Here is a 22,675-nt window from a genome sequence, read left to right as displayed (position 1 = left end):
TCTGCCCCCACCCCCACTCATGCTGTCTGTCTTTCAAATCTGAATAAACGTTAAAGAAATTTTTTTAAATATAAAATAAAAAAAATAAAAGAAAGAACTTCTAAAGGATTACTTTGGTAATTTTGACTGTGGCTCTTAATATACATGTATCTTATATCATTTATTGGAATGTAGCTAACATAGGCAATATTGATTTCATTTAGGTTGAAAGGTTTACCCTGTCACTTGTTGGCATGACAAAGTTCATCTCTTTAAAAAGATAAAATGTGGGGCACCTGGATGGCTTGTTCAATTGAGCACCCAACTCAATTTTGGCTCAGCGTATGATTCCACAGCTCATGAGTTTAAGCCCTGCATCAGGTTCTGTGCTGATAGTGCAGAGGCAGTTTGGGATTCTCTCTCTTCCTCTCTCTCTGCCCCTCCCCTGCCTGCTCGCTCTCCCTCTCTCAAAACAAATAAACTTAAAAATATTTTTTAAAAAAAGATAAAACATACAGCTGTGGAACACCTTGCTGACTCTGTTGGTTAAGCATCTGACTCTTGACCTCAGCTCAAGTCTTGATCTCACGGTCACAGTTTACCCTCCGCATTGGGGGCATTGGGCCTGGCACTGGGTGTGATGCCAAGCTAATAAATAAATAAATAAATAAATAAATAAATAAATAAATAAAAGGTAAAATGTACAGCTGAAATTAGAATTCTTGGTCTGGCTTTGCCTCTTATGGGGTGATGTTCTGCATTTGGTGGTGGTCAGATCTGCTGTTTTACAAGGCCCTGGCTTCTCTTTCCTTTTCTTTCAGGTAATAACTGACCTCAATTAGCAAAATTAATCTTTGCACAGTGATTCACTTCTGCATGGCTATGATTCTAGCCTGGGGCAGGACACAGAAAAAGGAGATTAGAGAGAGGAGCCCTACATACCAAGCTATCTTCTGATCCTTCGTGTAGATCTCAACATTCTTTTCTATAGCTCCATGATATTCCATTGTGCAGATGCGCTGTTACTGACTTGGCCCATCCTCTCTTCATGGTTTCTGGATTGTTTCCAGTTTTTTTGTCATCACACTCCAAATTTGGCCTGACAATACTAATGGCTCCATGTCCCTATGATTTGAGGGCCACGTGGTGGCTGCAGAACCAAGCTTGTGGGTGGCTTGCCTTGGCTTATAGTGTCCTAAGTATAGAAAGGCCAAGAGGCAGCCGAGATGCAGATAAACAGCCTGAATGAGACTTCATCAAGACTGTAGGACGTAATTCATCCCCCAACATTCGTGGACTAGCTGAATGACAAATGCAGGATTGTTAGGGTCTCCCGTTCAAACCAGGAGCCTTGCAAGATCAAACAGGGAGTCCAGTGCCTAACAGATTTAGAAGGCATCTGCTTTGCTCGGGGATGTGATTGAAAACCGTTGGAACAGTAAAGTGGGAAACCCCATGGGATGATGTCAAGGATGAAATGGATGTCAATGGGATGTCAAAAGGAGGACTCAGAACAGATAGTTCAATAGCCTTTATTGGAAAGTTAGGAGAGCAATACAATTTGGAGGGGGGAAAAGTATCTTAGTGCTGTCCCAAGGCACAAAGCAAAATTATTCTTTTGAAAGGACAGGATCGTTGTTTCTCTAAGAGGTAACAGGAAACCATAAGTAAGGTTCTCAGAAGATTAACTCCCACTTCATTTGACAGTCAATACAAGACTATTTCCTTGTGGTTATTTCTTCCTCCCACCTCCTTTCCAGTCCTTATCTGTGGGCTTAGCCTTTTGTTTAGGAATTTGTCTGGGTACAGGTGGTAGTGGTTAGAGCACCATTTGTGCCCGGGCTGTGAAAAACATGTGGAGTAAGTAAGCTCTTGTCAGGTGATATTAGTGGAACATAGAACTGTACCAACAAACTTGGAACTAATTGGTGGCTGATCACATATAAAATCTATGTATCTACCTACCTGTCATCTACCTACCTACCTACCTATCTATCTTATATGAACATATAATATGTTGTTTAACTCATAAAATTTATTTCTTGCTCATGAAGAACCGTTGTGGGGGGAGGCGCTTGGGTGGCTCAGTTGGTTAAACATCTGACTTCAGCTCAGGTCATGATCTCGCAGTTTGTGGGTTTGAGCCCCGCGGCAGGCTCTGTGCTGACAGCTCAGAGCCAGGAGCCTGCTTCGGATTCTGTGTCTCCCTCTCTCTCAGCCCCTCCCCTGCTCATGCTCTGTCTCTCTGTCTCTGTCTCTCTCATAAATAAATGAACTTAAAAAAAAAAAGCTTCCATAAGAGCTATTGTGGGTTGGTGGACGTGGGCGGTGCCCTGCGTAGTCATGCAGGAACGCAGGCTGATGAATGGGGTCCCCATGTGAAATGATAGTGCCATTGCAGGAAAAATGGAGCTAGAAAGCTGTGTTTTGGTTATTAAATGCCTTGGCTTGGAAGTGGCACAGTCACTTTTGTTCACAACCTATTGCCTAAAAATAGCTGTGTGCTGCTGCCTTTCTGCAAGGGGCCACTGATCACCTCACGGTGACCTCCCTCCACCCCCCTGCAACTCAGCGTGTATTCGCTAGAGCCTCTGAGCTCTTTGCTGGTGACCGTGAACCCTGGCTTATTATGTGGTTATCTGATCCCTTTGGAAACATTCTTATGACACATTCTTTTCAGAAATTCATCCTGGGAGAGAAGTGTGGCCCTCTTGAAAAACTGGTATATTTCCTCTTTTTCACAAGTAGTAAATATTAGATAACCTGTCATGATTCCCTTTCAGTCTGGGCTAATAAGAAGCTCACAGCAAAATCTAGTTCATTAGAGTCACTACATCAGCCCAGGAATTACACAGAGTTCTCCTCCCTGTACTTTGTTATAAAACATGGTCTATTTTTTTAGTCAGGTCCTGGTTGAGTGTGTGACTTTGTCCACCAACACCCCTCTCTGTTGGAAGTTGCCAAGGTTTATATTACACATAAATACAAATAATGGTAGATAATAGCTTCTTTTCAGTGCATGGTTCCTTGGTGCCAACGGCTTTATGTGACTTATCTCGTTCATTCTTTATAATAGCCTTATGAGATATTCTTGTCAGGATTGGGTGGCTGAGTATACAGACTCAGAGAGGTTGAATGGCTTGCCCAATTCTGCACAGCCAGCAGATGGCAACTAAATACAGTTATATCTGATGTCAAGGGCTGGGTTCCTGACCACTTTTATTTCACAGCAGTACGTAGATAGATGATTCAATCCAGATAGTGTGTCCTGTCCTTACCTAGCTTTCATTTTCATTAATTCAGATTTTCTGTGGTATATACATATAAGAAAATTGGAAATGTTTGTGAGCCATATTATTCTTTTTTTATTTTTTTCCTTTCCCCCAACTGCTTTATAACCCTGTGGGAAAACAGAGGGTTTTGTGTTATGGCTTCTGGTTTAGGTCTTTTTCATTTTCCTTTTTAAAATTAAGGACAAATACATTTACAGAGATGTGCACAGTTCCTTTTTTTAATGTTTATTTATTTATTTACTTATTTTGAGAGAGAGTGCAAGTGTGAGTGGGGGAGGGGCAGAGAGAGAAAGAGAGAGAGAATCCCAAGCAGGTTTCACACTATTGGCCTGGAGCCGGACACGGGGCTCAAACTCACAAACCGTGACATCGTGACCTGAGCTGAAATCCAGAGTTGGACACTTAACCGACTGAGCCACCCAGGGCCCCAAGATGTGCACAATTCTTAAGTGTCTTTGATGAATTTTCACACACATACACACACACACACATCACACCATCACACACATGTAACCATCACCCAGATCAACATATGGAACATTCCAGCACCCAGAGGCCCCCTCATGTCATTTCCCATCTCCTCCCTTCCCCAGGGTAATCAGTATTCTGACTTCTGTCATCATTTACTAGTTTGCCTGTTCCTGGGCTTTGGATAAGTGTCACACAGTCTGTCCTTTTTTTGTGTTTGAGCCTTCTAGTCATCCTTATGTTTGTGAGCTACAACTATGTCTTTGTAGTAGAGAAGTTCAGTCCTGTTACTTCTGTGTCGTATTTCATTGTATGAATATGCTCCAGTTTATTGACTTCTCTTGCTGTTGAATGATGTTTGGTTGTTTCGATTTCTGGCATTTATGGACAAGAAGCAGCTGTGAACACTCTGACTTTTGGCAGACACACTCATTTCTCTTCAGGTGGCATTGTATCAGTTTTCATTTTCTTGAATTTAGAAGGCATCAGTTACCGTGTTAGATGTAACAGCTGGGGTTTTGGTAGGCTGTGGAAATCCTAGATCATAAATATATTTCCTTGTGCTCTTACATATAAGCAAATGAATGGGTTCATTTTCCATGTTATGAGAAATAATTTGCATTATCATATAGCGTTTAGTTTTAATTGCCCTCACAAGTGTAGATGTTTCTGTTTGCAAAACTAGACATATTAGTCAAAACTTTTCTCTTTCATTTGCAAATTACAGAAACCCAACTTAGACTAACTTAAGTCTAAAGGGAATGTAATGAGGGGCACCGGGGTGGCTCAGTCGGTTAAGCATCTCACCCTTGATTTCAGCTCACATCATGATCTCACAGTTTGTGAGATTGAACCCAGCCTTGGGCTCTGCTCTGATAGCACGGAGCCTGCTTGGGATTCTCTCTCTCCCTCTCTGCCCCTCCCCTGCTTGTGCACATGCACGTGCACGTGCTCTCTCTCAAAATAAATAAACTAAAAAAAAAATAAAGGGAATGTAATTATTCAAGTACCCACTATGAAGCAGGCATGGCTGGATTCAGGTGCTGAAACACTGTCATCCACATTTGATCTTTCTTTTGTTTATCTCTTGGCTCTTCACTCTTCCCTGTCGACATCACTCTCAGACAGGCCTCCTCCACTGATGACCCCTGGCAGTCTCAGTCTTATAGCTTCCTAACTCCATATCCAGCCAAAATAGAGAGCCTCTCTCTTCCCAGCATTTCTGACAAAACTCCCAGAATTGAATCTCATTGACTTTGATGGGATTATGTTCCCTGACCCAATGTCTGTGGCCAGAAAGAAGAGAATTCTGACTGGGTCATAAGTCCACACCTGGCCCACATGGACTAAGAGGGGGAAGAGGTATTACTCAAGGGAAAATGTTATCATAAAAGAGAGAAATGGGTGCTAGGCAGGGACAAAATAATGAATAATTGACTTCCACTATGCTGAGGGATATGGAATTGAGTTGGTGAGTGCATATTCTAAGACTACAGGTAATGGCAGAAGATTAATTCTTCAGCTCTGATTACTCAACAGAGTCTAACCTTTTTCGTTTGTATAGAGATAAACTTGTAAACATTGGCTGAACTTTAAAAATGGTCTTACTTCCTTCTTTCAAAGACATCACTACTTATCTAATGACGGTGGCTTGAAACCATGGAGCTGTTTTTGTCATTTCATTTCCTTACCCTTCACCATTCCCGTATCTGGTTAGTCCACAAATCCTACTGATTTTTCCTTTAAATTTTCTCCTGTACTTATTTTCTTTTCTGTTCCTATAGACACGACACCATTGGTTCTGGGCTTACATTCCATCACCTTGGCAACTTAGTGAAATAAGAGGTCATCTTTCCCAGTTAGTCCAGTCAAGCTCCTGGAGGACGGATCTGGGTTATATACCCATTCCTGAACCAAATCCTGGGTTATATACCCATTCCTGATTGGCTAAGCCTAGGTCGTGTGACCGTCCTTGGAGTCAGGAATGGGGAGGGGCAGGTGCCCAGATGAAAACCAGGGCACTGGTGCCAAAAGAAGGGAAAAGGAGTAATAGGCAAGTAAACACAACAGATACCCAGCACACTCAGAAATTAAAATCCCATTATTTCTGATTTGAAAGTATACCCTGTCTATAGATTAGAGCTCAGAGAACTCACAAAAACACAATTTCAAACTGGAAGGGATGGTAGCAATTGTCTTCCTACCCAAGTCCTCTAGTTACCATTAAGTGTTCTTTTCTTGTGCACTAATACTAATTTATGCTTTAAACCCTACAACCACAAGTGCAATAGAAATGTTCACAAGGTCCTTGTTTCTTCCAGTCTTTTGGTTTATTGTTCTGCTCCCCCCACAACCAAGGGAATATAGTGGTTAGGATGGAAGTTTGGCCACATGTGTCAGAGACCCCCCCCAAAAACCGTGGTTTACAGGAGACAAAGGCTTATTTCTTTTATATAAAAGCCCTCGCTGATATGCTGGCACTAATCTGTGGTGTCATCAGCAACCCAGGCTTCTTCCATCTTTCGTGCTGCTATGCCTGGGGTGGGTGCCATCTTCGTGTACATGGACCAAGATGGCACACCATCATTTCCACCTTCCAGCCTATGGGAGGTAAGAAGACTGACAAAGGGAGGAGTGCCCCTTGCCTTAAACAGCACAACCCTGGGAGTTATATATATTGCTTCTGTTCACATCCCACTGACCACTGTCATGGTCACATGTTGGGGCACAGGAGGCTGGGATACATAGTTCTGATTCTGGGCAGCTGTGTACCCAACCATGAAAGAAAGGAGAATAGATAATAATGGAAGATAACCAGCAATCTCTACAGGGAAGAAAAAAAAATCTGACCTTCTTTTTTTTTGCTTGTTTTTCAGGTGAAAAAAAAAAAAAGATCCCTGAGTAACTACAAATGCAGGAACATTTTAACATTCCACGGTAAAGAAGCTTTACCAGCATGTCTGCCTACTACAGGAACTATGGCTATGAGGAAGATCCAGATTACCCTGAATATTCAGGATCTCAGAACTGGACATGGGGGGATTTGAAAACTCAGGATTCTCCAGATTCTCCAGGTGTTCTGAACAACTCAGACTACCCTGGCATCAGGAACAACCCATACTCTGAAGACTCCAGAACAACTTCAGACTATCCCAGGTCTCTAGCAGACCCAGATTATCCTAGATCTTGGAGTAATCCAGATCAGCCTGGCACCAGAAGCACTCCATTCTCTGCTGGTTCCAGACGAAGTTCAGAGTATCCTGGGTCTCTGGCAGAGCCAGATTATCCTGGATCTCAGAGTAATCCAGGCTACCCTGGCACCCAGAACAATCCATACTCTGCAGGCTCCAGAAGAAGTTCAGACTATCCCAAATTTCTGGCAGAGCCAGATTACATTGGACCTTTGAGTGAACCATACCATCCAGTCTCATTCAGAGAGCCAGAGTACTCTAAATCCCAACAAAATTCTGACTTTGCAGGTTCCAGAAGCAGTAGAAACTATGCAGGCTCCAGAACAAATCCTGATTATCTGGACTCTTTGGGAGAACCAGACTACCCTGGAGCTCAGGGAAACTCTGACTACCCTGGCTCCAGAGCCATGTCCAACCATCCAGGCTCTAGAAGGAATCCAGAATTTGCTGGTTCCAGAATCAATCCATACATAGACACTCTAGAAGAGCCTGATTATCCAGGTGCTGAGAATCAACCTAATTCTCCAAACTTTTTTGGGGAACCAGACTATCCCAGGACTGAGGATTATCAGAAGAACTCTCCAAACTTTTGGGGGAAGCCTGATTACCCAGCTGCTGAGGATGGTCATGATTATGGCTCTTCTGAGACTTCAGAAACAACTAGAGAGTAAGTATAAGCATCTCCCTCCATTGGGGTCGGAGCTGCATGCTAGACCATCAGGCCAATGGAACCTGGTTGCTATTGTTTGGGTTAGGGACAATTAAGATGGTTTCTTTGACCAGAAGTTGTGGTGAAATTTTCATATCTGTCTGTAGATAGGGCCATGAACTTTCACCAGGGCCATGGGCTTTCACCAGGGCATGGACTTTCAGCCTGAGGTTTCAACCCCTCACCTGAACATAATCTTTCATCACCTCTTGCTTGGATAACACCCTCTCCAGTCTTCTCCCTCTTCCCATCTAATCCCTACAGGATATTTAGATTCTCACTGTTTTGACTCTGCTACTTTGCCAATAAAGTTAGGGTTAAGACTTGATAGTTATGAACCCAAACATTTTAACCAGAATTATATGCATAGGAATGCATTTTAACCAAGAAAATCTTTTGAAGATCTAACTCCACAAAGTCAATTTACTTCCTCAATTGTGTTTTTTGTTTTGTTTTTTTTTTTAATTCAAGTTGGTTCGGCCACTCCTGATTTTTTTCTACTTTCATTTTTATTTTACTCTAAAATTATTGTTTGATCATTTTTTATGTTTATGGCAGATTTGGCATATTGATCTTCTGCATTGGTGTTGTTTTCATCAGATTTTATCAATCATAGTTTCTCCCCATTGTTGGTATTTCTTTAAGCTCGTTCTAAAACACTAAGTCCCATTTTTCCTGGCTCAGGTTCTGTAGATTTAAATTTTGTCAAAAATCGTTTTAATCTCCTAGCAATTTTTGGTCATTGACAAATTTTATTAGGTTCAGCTCTGGACATTGACAGTGTTAGTTTGGATGACTTAGTTCTACCAAATCTGACTTTTTTTTCTGGGTTAAGTTCCTGTTGCCAACAAGATGTGATTGTATAGTCAGGTTATTTTTACTCTATACAAATTTTTACCCTGTGAAAATTTAACCCTTAGGAGTCTAATCTGGCATGTACTAGTTCTACTAGTAATGTTTATAAATACAACAAAAACTAATGCTTGTATTTATCTTGAGGAATAAGGATATAAGATTTGGGTGCTCAGCAGGGTCACAATGTCTTCAAGATGTAAATAGGACGATTACTAGAACCAGATCAAAAGGGGCTTCTTGGTAGCACCTGGGAGGCTCAGTCGGTTGAGCTTCCGACTTCAGCTCGGGTCATGATCTCTCGGCTAGTGAAGTAATTTGCGCCCCACATCCAGCTCACTGGTGTTAGCGCAGAGCCGGCTTCCGATCTCTGTCCCCCTCTCTCTGCCCCTCCCCCGCTCATGCTGTCTCACTCACAAATAAATAAAACATTTAAAAAACAAAACCCAAAATGGCCTCCTTGGTCTTATCCCCGCCACTGCCTGATTCATCATTCCAAAATATACCTCTGATACTTTTGACTCCTTTGTTTCTGTTCTTCCATGTTCTCCATAAGCTTTGGGAGAAAGGCCACATTGCTTTGCTTATGCAAACTTTTAAGAAGGAGGATGCACTGGTCTAATGTGCCAGCCAAAGACCTGCCTGACTGAGTTCCTCCCATCTCCCCACCTCCCCTAACCCCTCCCTACCTCTAGTACAGTGGTTCTTGACCTGGACTGAACCTTAGAATCACCCTATTACCTGGGGAACTTTAAAAATAATACAGATGCCTGGGTCCAACCTTCAGACCTTCTGATGTCATTGTCTGGGCTGGGGCCTGGGAAGTGGCATGTGCATAACATTGAGAACATTGCTCCAGATTAATGAATTTTTGTAGTGTTCCCTGTATATATTCAACACTTTTGTTTATCGTCTCCCACTTTTATCTATGCTGTTCTTCATCCTTGGAATTCCCTCCTTCTAACTCTTTATGTATGAATTTATCCTTCTAGTCCTACCTGGGATGTTTCTTTCCTTGTAGCTATCCCTCTGAACTGCCAGCCAGAGTTCTTTTCTCTTTCCTCTGAACTCCCTGGGCCTGTCTTCTGGTACTCACCAGTTACTACTTGTATTATAATTGCTTAGCTGTCTCTAAGAAGCTCTACCAGATTGGATTGAGAGTTCCTTGAGGGTAGACAGCCCATGTTTTTATCTTTGTGTTCTCACCCCCTAGACCATGCCTAACACATGGTTGACATTCAGTAAGCATTTGTGGAATGAATGAATGGGTGGACGGATGATGAATGGAGGACTATCCTTACTATGCTACTAGATGAATATTGATCCATCATTTTGGGATTTCAGGGTGTTCAGCAGAACATCTTCAATCCAGCCCTCATTTCGTCGTAGGGGTGATAGCCCCTCGGGCATCCTTGGGAGAAAGAATGATGATTACCCTGAAAGCATTGCAATGAAATCCATGGAGACGGCAAATCCATATGACTCTGTGCCCGGGGCTCCTGGCAGTGGCTGTGGTAAGCATTTGTTGAGATGAAGATCATGTCCTGATAAGAAATTGGTGGACTTAAGGGAGCAGTCATTAAAGAGTTCCAGGAAGAGAAGAATTGGTTTCTCCCTCCCCTGCCTTCAAACACCCACCATACAAAGTTTGAACACTAAGGGTCTAGAGAAGACAAGCAGTATCATCACTTGTCAAAGCAGGCTGGTTAGGGGTTATGAAAAATGGGGGTGTGTACACCCTGTGCCTACATGAGGTGACTGATGTTCAGATTTGGTCCATTGGGGTTATGCAGGAATGCAGGCTCAGTATGGCTAAATCCTCAGATGTTTCTTTTTTTTTTTTTATAATTATTGATTTTTCTTTTTAAAAATTTTTTAATGTTTGTTTTTGAGAGACAGAGACAGAGACAGCACAAGTGGAGGAGGGGCTGAGAGAGAGGGAGGCACCATCTGAAGCAGGCTCCAGGCTGTGAGCTGTCAGCACAGAGCCCGATGCGGGCCTCAAACTAACGAACCATGAGATCATGACCTGAGCCGAAGTCACATACTCAACTGACTGAGCCGCCCAGGCGCCCCAATCCTCAGATATTTCTAAAGAGGGAAGAAATCTGTTTTTTAAAATTTTTTTTTTTTTTCAACGTTTATTTATTTTTGGGACAGAGAGAGACAGAGCATGAACGGGGGAGGGGCAGAGAGAGAGGGAGACACAGAATCGGAAACAGGCTCCAGGCTCTGAGCCATCAGCCCAGAGCCTGACGCGGGGCTCGAACTCCCGGACCGCGAGATCGTGACCTGGCTGAAGTCAGACGCTCAACCGACTGCGCCACCCAGGCGCCCCTGAAATCTGTTTTTTAAAAAAATGTTTATTTACTTATTTTGAGAGAGATAGAGATAGTGCAAGCAGGGGAGGGGCAGAGAGAGAGATGGAGAAAGAATCCTAAGCAGTCTCCGTGCTGTCAGCACAGAGCCCAACATGGGGCTTGATCTCACGAATCATGAGATCATGACATGAACACCAAGAGTCAGACACTTAACCAGCTGAGCTACCCAAGCACACCAAGAAATCTGCATTTTTATGTGAAACCTCCCAATTTTTACATGCTCCAAAAAATTAAAAAAAAAATTTAAAGCACTGAACTGGGCAAACAAAGTCACTTGTGGGCTAGATTTAGTTTATGTGGCTGTCACTGGCCAGCTTTAGTTTAGCACATCCTAAACTATTCAGACAGTCATCACTTGGGTATTCAGAACCTACTGGGGGGGGCAAAGGGACGAAGAGACAGCTCTGTCCTCAAGTTACTTAAAGCATAAGTGGGTGGGTGACACCATCCTGTCAAGACTACACACACACAAAATTAGCAAGCAGACTATGCAAACCCTCAGAATCTGCTACGTGTAAAGGTATAGCTCTGGGAAGCAAAGGAAACTCTAAATTTCTTATCTTCCAGGAGGAATAGGGACTTGCTGTCTTGTGAAGGAAGCAAAGTCATTACACGAGAGTCAATGTTATAGAAATCTAGAGCCTATGGGGGCCTGAAAAGGGAAGGAGTGTTCAGCCAAGAACAGAATGAGGGGCCCAAGTGCTGGTTGGCACAGATGGAGAATTGATTACACCTGAGAGGGTGGATGGGGAAGAGTTTGAAGCTGGCAGAGAGGAGGGGATGGGATGCATTGTCATGCATTGGTGAGAAACTTGGACTGTTACACGTTTGCATAGAAAACATTCATTTGGGCTATTCCAAACCTTTATGCCATGCAGAATGCCATGCATTCTCAATGGGGTGGAGGAAGACAATATAAATCCCAGGGGGGTAAAATTTATTCTTGAAAGGCCAGAAAAGTCTTCCTCTTTTTATGTATGAAGCACCGATACACATATATAAGCAGATACACAGTATATCTGTAGTATTAAAATTTCATGGGACAGGGCAATGGGGGAAGAGATGTCCAAATAGACTCCTTAGGGAGTCTTAGGGGGCCAGTAATGAAAAAGATTTAGAAACACAGCCCTACCCCAAAGCAAGTGGAGTTAATAACGACAAGGAGATTTTGAATGTTTTCTATGTCCTGAAGACTCTGCGAAGCACTTTACTTTCATTGTCTTGTTTAAATCTGAACAATCAAATTTCACATAGCCACTACTGATCTCCCTGTTTATAGATGGGAAAACTAAGCGAAGAGGGAAAACTGAGGTTCAGAGGCTCAATGCAAGATCACCCAGCTGCTAAATTGAAAGAGCCAGTCTCTCTAACCCAAAACCTGACTCTTACTTATCCTATATTACTACTGGTTAGGATCAAGGCAAATGCGAAAAGATTCCTGACCACTCATGTGTAAAAAAAAATTTTAAAAGTAGTCAAGTGTGACTTCTTTTTCTGAACTCCTTTGTAGGACCAAGATTGTAGCCCTTGGCAATCACCTGCCCTGTACTGTGCCATCCTGATAGACTCAGGATCTTCATCTATGTATTCTTTAAGGCTCTAGGTGATTTTCCTAGTGTCACGTTGCCTGGTCATAGTAGGTGCTTAAGCAGTGCAAACTGAATTAATAGTAGCAGTAATGGTAAGGGATGTATCAGTTAGCTATTGCCACAGTAATGCTGCATAACAAACACCTGAAAAAAAAAACCAGTGTTGTACAATAAAGAAACATATATTTCTTGCTCACACATCTGCGGGTTTGCTTCGAGTTTGATTGAACTAGGCTGTGCTTGACTCCAGGTCATGGATTCTGTATCTACAACCTAGTGCCCTTCTTGGACCAGGGAGCCACCTGGGGGCACTGTTGTCCCATGGCACAAGCTGGAAGTGCTCAAAGTGGTGAGCAAAGACAACAAACACAACATCTCCAAGGTTTTCAGTTGGAACTGGCACACCTTCATTTCTACCCTGTTCCATAGATAAAATTCACATGACCAAGCCCGACTTCAATGGTGTTGTCCAGGGGTGGTGGTGGTGTAATATTTGCTGAACAACAGTTGATCTACTACAACAGTTACTATATATATACATGCATACACACACACATATAGTTTGGTATGTCTCAGGATTACTTTAAGCACATTACATGTGTTAACTGATTCAATTCCCTCAACAATGCTATGTGAAGGGCCCATCATTATTCCTGTTTTAAAGACCATGATATTGAAGCTCAGAGAGGTTAGGTAACATGCCTGAGGGCATCAACTGGAAACAAAGCTGGGCATTGATCCCCAGGAGGAAGTTCAGAACTTCCTGAAATGTAATTTTGTGCATTGTTCACATCAAAATGTGTTCCATTTTCTCTGTTGAGTTTATCTTGTAATGTTTACTGTGGGTTGAACAAAAATATCCTGAAATATGACACTGTCGTGTAGATGCTGAGAGTAGACTTGGTCCCTAAGAAAATCATGCCATAGGGATGCCTGGGTGGCTCAGTCGGTTAAGCATCTAACTCTTGATTTTGTCTCAGGTCATGGTCTCATGATTTGTGGGTTCGAGCCCCGCATTGGGCTCTGTGCTGACAGCACAGAGCCTGCTTGGATTATCTCTCTCTTCCTCTCTCTCTGCCCCTCCTCCTGCTTAGTCTCTCTCTCAAAATAAGTAAATAAACATTAAAAAAAATAAAAAGAAAATCATGTCATATTTCAAATCTGTTCATGCCTCATCATAAAATGCTAGAAATAGAAAGAACTTCTGTGATTATCTGGACAAGTTTGTTTCATTTTTGTGTCTTAATTTTTCTTAGAGCAGTTTTAGGTTCACAGTAAGATTGAGGGTAAGGTACAGAGATTTCCCATACAACTGCTTTCCCTGACGTGCATAGACTTCACCCATTATCAACATCTGCCACCAGAGTGGTACATGTCTTAAAACTGATGAACCTACGACACATCATTATCTCCTCGAGTCCACAGTTTATATCAGAGTTCACTCTTGGCACTGTAAATTCTGAGTTTGGACAAAAGTATAATGACACATGTCACCATTACAGTATCATATAGAATAATTTCAGTGCCCTAAACACCGTCTGCTCTGTCCGTTTGTCCCAACCCCGTAGACAAGTACTTTTCAAACTCTTGAGTTGTAACCCATTAACAAGTTGTGAAGTTAATCCTGAAAAATGAAATGAAAAAGAATGGACTGGAATGAGAATGGACTGGAGAGCCTTTTATGTAGTCCAGCAAAGTATTGTTTAGTGAAACTTATTTTTCGGTCATATATGTGTAGGTATGTCTTGGATCTTAGTGTAATAATTTTTAAAAGTTTTATCAAGTTTAAAATTTTAATTCCACTATAGTTAACATATAGTGTTATTATTAGTTTCAGGTGTATAATATAGTGATTCAGCAATTCTATACATGACTCAGTGCTCATTGTGATAGTTGTACTCTTAATCCCCATCACCTGTTTCACCTGCCCCCTGCCCCCCGCCCCTGGTAACCATCAGTTTGTTCTGTAAAGTTAAGAGTCTCTTTTTTCGTTTGTCTCTCTCCCTCTCTTATTTTCCTTTACTTGTTTGTTTCTTTCTTAAATTCATTCTGCATGTGAGTAGAACCATACAGTATTTGTCTTTCTCTGCCTGACTTATTTTGCTTAGCTTTATACCCTCTAGATCCATCCATGTTGTTGCAAATAGCAAGATTTCATTCATTTTTATGGCTGAGTAATATTCCATTGTAACAAGTATTTTTAACCATGGCTTGTACTTAAATGAGAACCACTGATCAAAGCTGTTTGTACTTAACAGCATCGATTCCATATTTATGTCGTCTTTTCCACCCAAGCACTCAATCGTTAGTCTGTCAGGATCTCGAGGTCAAGGTTGAGGTCTTACTGACCATCCTACTCAGTAATATCTAGTGTGGTGGGATTAATTGGTGATGTCTCCTGCCCCTTCATTCCAGTGAACCCTGCTTCTGTGGGTGAAAGTAACCCCCGCCCAGTTTATGGAAACCCACCATTGTCTGGATGTGACTGGCACAAGTCACCCCAAGGTAAGGCTTAAGTGAATAGTAACCAAAAAAATCAACCTTAGAGAGGAGTGTGTTCAAGGCAATACAGACATTGCCATTTCCTTTTGGCCACTGGTGTGGCAACTGATGCAGTATTTGCTTAATTTACTATAACAGGGTTTCCTTTTAGATATGCAGACTTTTTTCTCTCCTGGATATCAAGGTACCTTCATCAGGACTCTTCTGGTTTCATGTGACAGAAACCCAACTCACATGGGCCCAAAGTGTATGTACCGGCTTGTGTGGTGGGAAGGACAGGGAAGAAACAAAGAATTGAAGGTAGAATTACCTTCCAGGACCTAGTATAGAGCTTGGCGTATAGTAAATGCTCAGAGCTATTTGTCGAGTTAATTGGTGAATGAGTTACAGGAACAAGGGCCTCTGAGTCTGCATTGATCAAAATTTTTCTGAATAATCATATAATTATATATGATGCTAGAGTGTAGGAGCAGTAGGACTGGGGAAAGACAGAATGCTATGAAATCGGTTAGGAAGCTCTGTAAGGATCACTGTGTGCAGTGATGAAGGTCTGATCAGAGGCAGAGACTGAGAAACTAAAAGGAAACAAAAGAAGAGAGAGGCCAGGGAATGCTAAGAGGCAAATCTATGAACAACAAGGAGTAAACAGACCAATGGGATCCTCTGTACAATAATGTGAATTCAGGGACCTCATGACCTAAAACCATGTCTCACCTTCTGGCACCCTACCCTATATGGCAGCATTTAGTGTCATTCTTTAGGAGCCTTCTCAAGGAGGGGTATATCTTCAAGGATTGAGTATGGCTACTTGGGAGGAAAACCATGGAGGTATAGACAATCACACTCTTCATTTGGTTCCCACTAGAGCAGAAAATGACTTTAACTACTGGGGAAAAGGAATAGCTTCTAACTTCACTGGCCTGCTCTTTCTAGCCAGCCTGAGGTTGGGGCCTCTGGTAAAAGAAGAGTCCCAGAAGGCAGAGAGAATTAAAGAAATAGAGGACCCAAAGATGAATCTGGTTTTCTTCATCATTTTGCTTTGCATTGGTTTGGATTCTCAAACCACATACAATTAGTTGGTGGACAGCCTCCTGATAAAACATCACTTTGATGGGTTATGCTTTGCACCCAGGAAGCACCCAGCATGTGGTAGGTACTCACAAATGCTCATTTATTTATAAACGAATAAATGATACATCAGCATCTTGTTACAGGAAGGGGCCAGGGCGAAGTGATTAAGACGCCCTGCTTTGGGTCTAGATGGACCTGGGTTTGACCTTCAGTTCTACTACTTGCTTGTTTTGTAACCTGAGGCAAATTACATCTTTGGGCTTCAGTTTTCTTAGCTATAAAAGGGGTTTATCGTTGTATATACTGCATAGGGTGATTATGAAAATTAAATTATATACTCTATTTTAAGTACTGGGCCTACAGTAATGGCAGGTATTCTTACTGTTAATTATCATTGATGGGGAGGAGGAATAGAGTTCTGGTCCAATTCTGTCATTTAATGAAAGTGTGATGAAGACGGCAGTCAGGGTGGGGGTCAACTCATTTCTGTGCACCTCAGTTTCCCCAACTATTAAATAAACAACTTGGCCGAGGTGATTTCCAAATCAGGTTTATTGGGTAGAAATCGTGTTCAAGTTCCTTGTTCTGACATACCACGGCTTAGCAATTTTTTTTTTTTTCATGTAACAAGAAGTGTGGAGGGGAGGGGTTCACAGTTTGTGTGGCAGCTCTGTCAGGATGCTCTCAAGGACTGAGCTCTTTCTATACCTTCTTTCTCCACCATCCTTCTCAGGTGAGCATTTGTCCTCTTGTTTTCAAAATGGTGGCCTCTGGTGAGGAAGAAGGAAAAATGATGAAAGGTAAAAGGTGAAACTAGGCAGACTGTCACCTTTTGAAAAGCATTCCTGGAGCTCTATGACTCACTGGCCAGAATGGGGCTACAAGTCCATCTTTAACCACAAAGGAAGCCAGGAGAATTTTAACTGAGCACAGTGCCTACACAGGAAAGCTGGCTTCTGGGGGTATGGGAAAAATGGAGGGCGGATATGAGGAGGTAGACAAATGGCAGGGTTGGCTACCCAAGGCAGTCAGGAGATAATAATTATATTACTATAAATTTTTTTTTTGAGAGAGAGTGCATGCATGAGCAGGGGAGATGGGCAGAGAGAGAGAAAGAGAGAATCCCAAGCAGGTTCCATGCTCAGCACAGAGCCCCACACAGGGCTCAATTCCACAACCTGAGCAGAAATCAAGAGTCAGACACTCAAATGACTGAGCCACCCAGGTACCCCATTAATTGTGTTACTGTAAACCTGTCTGGATTTATATAGGCAGGTAAAATTATATACATATAAAATATAAGTTTTAGGCCGGGGCACCAAATTAAAAAAGGAAAATCTTGCCCTTTGGTTATGAGTCACTTAGAAGAATCTTTGCCTTCTGTTTCTAGAACCCTATTGTCTTTAATGAAGGATTCTGTTTCCAATTTCTTACCTAGTTACCAAGACAGAAGTCCTACAGGAAAACACACCTCTTTATGAGGAGACCCCTCTGTGCAGATGTAGGGAGTTATGTTATGATTTGTGTAGGACTGGCTTTGGCAATCTCATCCTTGTCTTTTAAAAAGTGTGAATGGGGCATCCCTCTGTGATCATCATTTTTCCTGGTGGCTCCTGACGATGTCAGTGTGACTGCTCTATGAGGTCTCTGGAAGGCCACTCCAGGGGAGAACAAGCCTTGGAGGAGGCAAGAGATGTTTTCTGATGACCAACTGAATGAAATCATCGTCGAGGCAGAGAATGTTCCATCTCGGGTTGTTCCAGAAAAGACACCAGTGAACTCGAGCTTCAGCATGGTCTCATCCATTTCTGACATCGATGTGACAGACTCTCAGAGTTTTGGCAACCCAGATGACAAAAAGAGCAAGCAGTTGTTGAGGTTTTCCACATCTTTGAATGAATCATTTCTTCAGACCCTTCATCGTAGCCCAGGAAGTGTGGGCATAGACACTTCACATGAAAACATTCAAGGTGGTGAGACACTGGGGGAAAGGAGTTAGCAAGGGCATGAGGAAGGCCTCCAAGCTGTCCACAAGGTTTTTTACTTTTAAGACATGAAATAGGTTGAAGTTTGGTGGATGATCTAAGCACGCTACGGATGGACCCAGGAAGGGGTCACTTTGGGAGCACCTAACACCTAAAAAGGAGTTTACCATGACCAAGCTCATTTTATTTCTTCTTATTTTTTTTAAAGTTTACTTATTTTTGAGAGAGCATAAGTGGGGGAGAAGCAGAGAGAGGGGAACAGAGGATCCGAAGCTGGCTCTGTGCAGACAGCAACAAGCCCAATGTGGGACTCGAACTCAAGAACTGCAAGACCATGGCATAAGCTGAAGTCAGACGCTCAACTGACTGAGCCACTCAGGCAGCCCCCTCCCTCCGGCCCCAAGCTCACTTTCTGTGCCTGGCAGTCTGCCAAGCACTTCCTTTTTTTTCCATCGAATTTAGTTTTACTTATTCCCCACACTTTGAGGCTGGCACATTTGTCGCTTCCATTTGCTTGATGAGGAATTAAATGACCTGGCAGAACCAGGGCCCAAATACAGGTCTGTCTGGCCTGATGCCTTAACTGCTGTCCTGCTTTAGTCCATTTCCTCCCCACCCTGGATTTGGCAACATAGGATGGCCCTTATTGCCAAGTCCGCCATGACACCAGGTCTTAGCTGATACTGTCTCCCTGCCTTTCTGCTCCTGAGGCCAAACAGTGGTTTCTCAGCTGCTTGTGTCTGTTTCATCTCATAATGCTCCAGTCATGAAGTCCAGGCATTGTCAGTGATTTCTAAGAGGGGAAAAAATCCATTCTCACTAAAGCATTTTGTGGGTTTAGCCCCTTTATTGAAGACTGGGGTGTCTCCTCTCATGCTGCTGTCTCCCCACATCACTATCTTCTTTCCTCCTCCTCCTCCTAGTCCTTTCTTCCTCTCTGTCTAGCCCCCCATCCCTCTCAGGAGAGACACAAATTCCTTGTCTTCAGCAGAGTGAGTTGGTGGTCTTCTTTTGGGGATTTCCTTTTCACCCCAACTAGGTCAATTGTGGAGTTCCAGCTCCATAACTCAACCAGGGAGCCAGACCATTCTGTTGTTACCCCAGTGGTAGTTCCCCAACTGGCTTCCTCATTGTTACAAGATGGCGACAGCAGTTCCAGGCTTCACATGTGGCCACAACAACATCCAGAGGAAGAAGAATCGGTCTTTTTCTTGTTTTTTCTTTTTTGAGAAGGAAGAAGCCTTTTCCAAGAAACTCTTCAGCAGACCATGCATCGCAGAACATTGGCCAACATCTTGTTACATGCTCATGCCTAAATCAGTCACCTGCAACAATCAGTTTGGACTCATGGGACTCATGACCTGTGCCTGAAGATGGGTCCCACCCTGCAGAAGCTCAGGGCCTTGGGAAAGAGGGGGTAGATGCCCAAACAAAATCAGTATTCTTTTAAAAAGGAGAGATAACTTGGGTAGATGGCCAGCAGTATCTGATGATACTGAGAAGATGGGGGACTCGTTCCAGGAGGCAGAAGAGCATATATGACAACAGTCAAGAAATGTAAAGAAGATAATGCTCAGTCCATTAAGCGTCTGACTCCGGCTCAGGTCATGATCTCTAGGTCCATGAGCCTGGGCCCCGCATCGGGCTCTGTGCTGACAGCTCGGAGCCTGGAGCCTGCTTCACATTCTGTGTCTCCCTCCCCACCCCTCTCTCCCTGCCCCTCTCCCTGCTCTTGTGCTCTCTCTCTCTCAAAAAATGAATAAACATTAAAAAAAATTTTTTTAATGTAAATAAGATGCCTGGGCCTAGAGTACAGGGGTCAAGAGAAAATGGTGCAGGCAATCAAGTGAGGGAGGACAGTGAGCCTGACCAGATGTGCAGGGGCTTGTTGGCTTCATTGGATATTTCTTGTCATTGAAAAAAAGGAAAATATCAAATGTTGGATGCAAACATTATCATTTGCTTTGACTTTGAGAAATACGCCATGTTGCCATTTTGTTTTCATTTTCGGCTTTTGAGATCATTGAGTCCATATATTCTTTCCTTATGCCCTTATAAAAACATGCTCTAAGTTCAGTGCTATCTTTTGAAATGCTGATATTCTGTGAAAGAAACAGACTGAAACTCCATTTATTTTCCTCCACAGGACAAAAGTTAATCGCATCTTTGATACCAATGACCTCTAGAGACAGAATTAAAGCCATCAGGAGTCAGCCAAGAACCATGGAAGAGAAAAGGAACCTTAAGTATGGACCCAAAGCTTTTCTTCTTTCCCAGATTTCATGTGAACCTTAGTCTTCTACTTTTGCCCCATCTCAGAAAGATAAGAAATAAATTCAAGAGAAAGGACAGTCTTGCTACAGAAGAATTCCAAATAATCTGTATAGATACTCCTCTGTCCTCTCGGCAGGAGAGCAGGCTATGCTTAGTGATGTGCTTTGAAAGGGTGGAGTATGAAGAGCAAGGGAGAGAAGCGTTCCAGTGATGAGGTCTAGTTTACACTCCCCTTCAGCCAGGCGATCAAGGTTAGCATTGCCAGAGATATGTGGTCAGAAGAGCGCATTCCCTGTGTGGTATTCTCTCCTAAAGACTGTAACCCCAGTGTCACCAGAGGAAAAAATCAGGCAACCCCTAATAGAGGAACATTCTGCAAAATACCTGACCAGTATGCCTCAAAATTGTCAAGGTCATTAAAAATAAGGGAAGTCTGGGGCACCCCGGTGGCTCAGTCAATTAAGCATTTGACTCTACATTTTGACTCAGGTCATGATCTCATGGTTCATGAGTCTGAGCCCCTGCATCGGGCTCTACACTGTGTGGAGTCTGCTTGGAATTCTCTCTCTCTCTGCCCTTCCCCATCTCTCTTTGTCTCTCAAAGTAAATAAGTAAACTTAAAAAAAAAAAAAGTCTGAAAAATTGTCAGAGACTAGAGGATTCTTTTTTTTAATTTCAAAAATTTTTAATTTTTTTTATTTTAGAGAGAGTGAGCATGAGTGGGGGAGGGGCAGAAAGAGAGAATCTTCAGCAGGCTCCACGCTCAACATGGAGCCTGACTTGGGGTTTGATCCCACGATCCTGGGATCATGACCTGAGCCAAATCAAGCAGACTAGAGGATCCTAAAGAGACCTGACAACTAAATGCAATGTGGCATGGGATCCTGGAATAGAACACAGCATTCATGGAAGAATGAGTGAAATCAGAATCGTGTGAAGTTTAGGTAATTGTAGTATGCTAACATTGGTTTCTAATTTTGACAAACTATGACGGAAATGTAAGATGTTAATAGGAGAAAATGGTGAGTAGCGTATAGGAATTTTCTGTAGTTTTTTCAACTTTTCTACAAATCTTGAATTACTCTAAAATTCAAAGTTTACAAAAAGAAGGAGGAGGAGGAGGAGGAGGAGACCTCAAAAGCTTCCTAAGGCTAAGAATTAAAAAAAAAACAAGAATGAAAGAGTGAGGGCTGTTTTAGGCTTCAGACTACTTCACATTTACTGTTCTTCAGCCTTTTTCTTTTTTTTATGTTTATTTTTAAGAGAGAGAAAGAGTATGTGAGCTGGCGAGGGGCAGAGAGAGAGAGAGAGGGAGACAGAGGATCGGAAGCAGGCTCTGCGCTGTCAGCACAGAGCCCATTGTGGGGCTCAAACTCAGGTTTGTGACCTGAGCTGATGTCGCCTGCTTAACGGACTGAGCCACCCAGGTGCCCCATAGACTTTTTCTTTTGCAACTTGTCATCTTGGCAGAAACTAGGAGAGTGGATACAACAATTGCTAATAAATAAGTCAATAATGCATTTGTTCTGGGGTTGCAAAGATAACTTGCAAAGTCTGACAGTGGAGATGAATTTGTCAACAAGAAACGTACACATGAGAAAGAGGAAATCAGGCCAAGTCAAGGTAGAGGAGAATGCAGTGACAGGACTAGCTGGAGTGATACAGGCTGCCTGGGCAAAGCAGGAGGCCATGTGGACCAGGCTGTGGAGATGATGGTGTGGGGATGGGCATTTGGGTGTATAAAGAAAACCAGGAAAGGACCAGAGCAAAGTAGCTGCGATGAATTCATGGAAAGGTAAAGATGCCAACTGTGGCTGGATCTTTTAAAAACCCTCTTCCATTTCTAATGTTTTTATTTTATTTTTGAGAGAGAGAGTGTGCATGTGTGCACACACAAGCAGGGGAGGGGCAGAGAGAGAGGGAGACCGAGGATCCAAAGGAGGCTCTGCACTGACAGCAGAGAGCCTAGCACGGGGCTTGAACTCACCAACCTTGAGGTCATGACCTGAGCCGAAGTCAGATACTTAACTGACTGAGCCACCCAGGCACCTCTACAGTCTTCCATTTCAAACTCTGCATGCCTGCCTCTGTCATGGAATAAGGGCCTTGTGAGGGCCCCAAAGACTTTACAGCAGGATTTTTCAACCCCAGTATGCCTGATATTGGAGGATGGATCATTCTCTGTTGTGGGGGACTGTCCAGTTTATTGTAGGGGGTTTAGCACATCTCTGGTCTCTACCCACTAGAGGTCATAGCAAATCTCTCTCCCCTAGATTTTTGACAATCAAAAATGTCTCCAGACTTTGCCAAATTGTTCCTTGGGGGCAAAATCCCCTAGGTTGAGAACCACTCAAGGGTGATGACTTATAGGACCCTTCCGC

At 42.9% G+C, this 22,675-nt stretch overlaps 1 protein-coding gene across 3 annotated transcripts in view; it reads left to right on the top strand.

The window, feature by feature from the left end:
• TMC5 (transmembrane channel like 5) overlaps positions 1–22,675 on the top strand; it is a 79,766-nt gene that overhangs the window by 24,089 nt on the left and 33,002 nt on the right. For 2 of the 3 annotated variants that reach the window (XM_047839545.1, XM_047839544.1), the window contains exons 2-5: positions 6,617–7,598; positions 9,837–10,006; positions 14,878–14,967; positions 20,167–20,266. In XM_047839545.1, the coding sequence (XP_047695501.1) occupies positions 6,697–7,598; positions 9,837–10,006; positions 14,878–14,967; positions 20,167–20,266 (1,262 nt within the window). In that variant the 5' untranslated portion in view covers positions 6,617–6,696. Of the gene's footprint in view, positions 1–6,616; positions 7,599–9,836; positions 10,007–14,877; positions 14,968–17,488; positions 18,006–20,166; positions 20,267–22,675 lie in introns of those variants that run through there. The other variant, XM_047839546.1, reaches the window with a different exon arrangement.

Source organism: Prionailurus viverrinus, chromosome E3 (genome assembly GCF_022837055.1).
Source record: "Prionailurus viverrinus isolate Anna chromosome E3, UM_Priviv_1.0, whole genome shotgun sequence".
NCBI lineage: Eukaryota > Metazoa > Chordata > Mammalia > Carnivora > Felidae > Prionailurus > Prionailurus viverrinus.
Note: the sequence above shows the minus strand (reverse complement) of the source record. Positions and strands in the feature narration are given on the sequence as shown.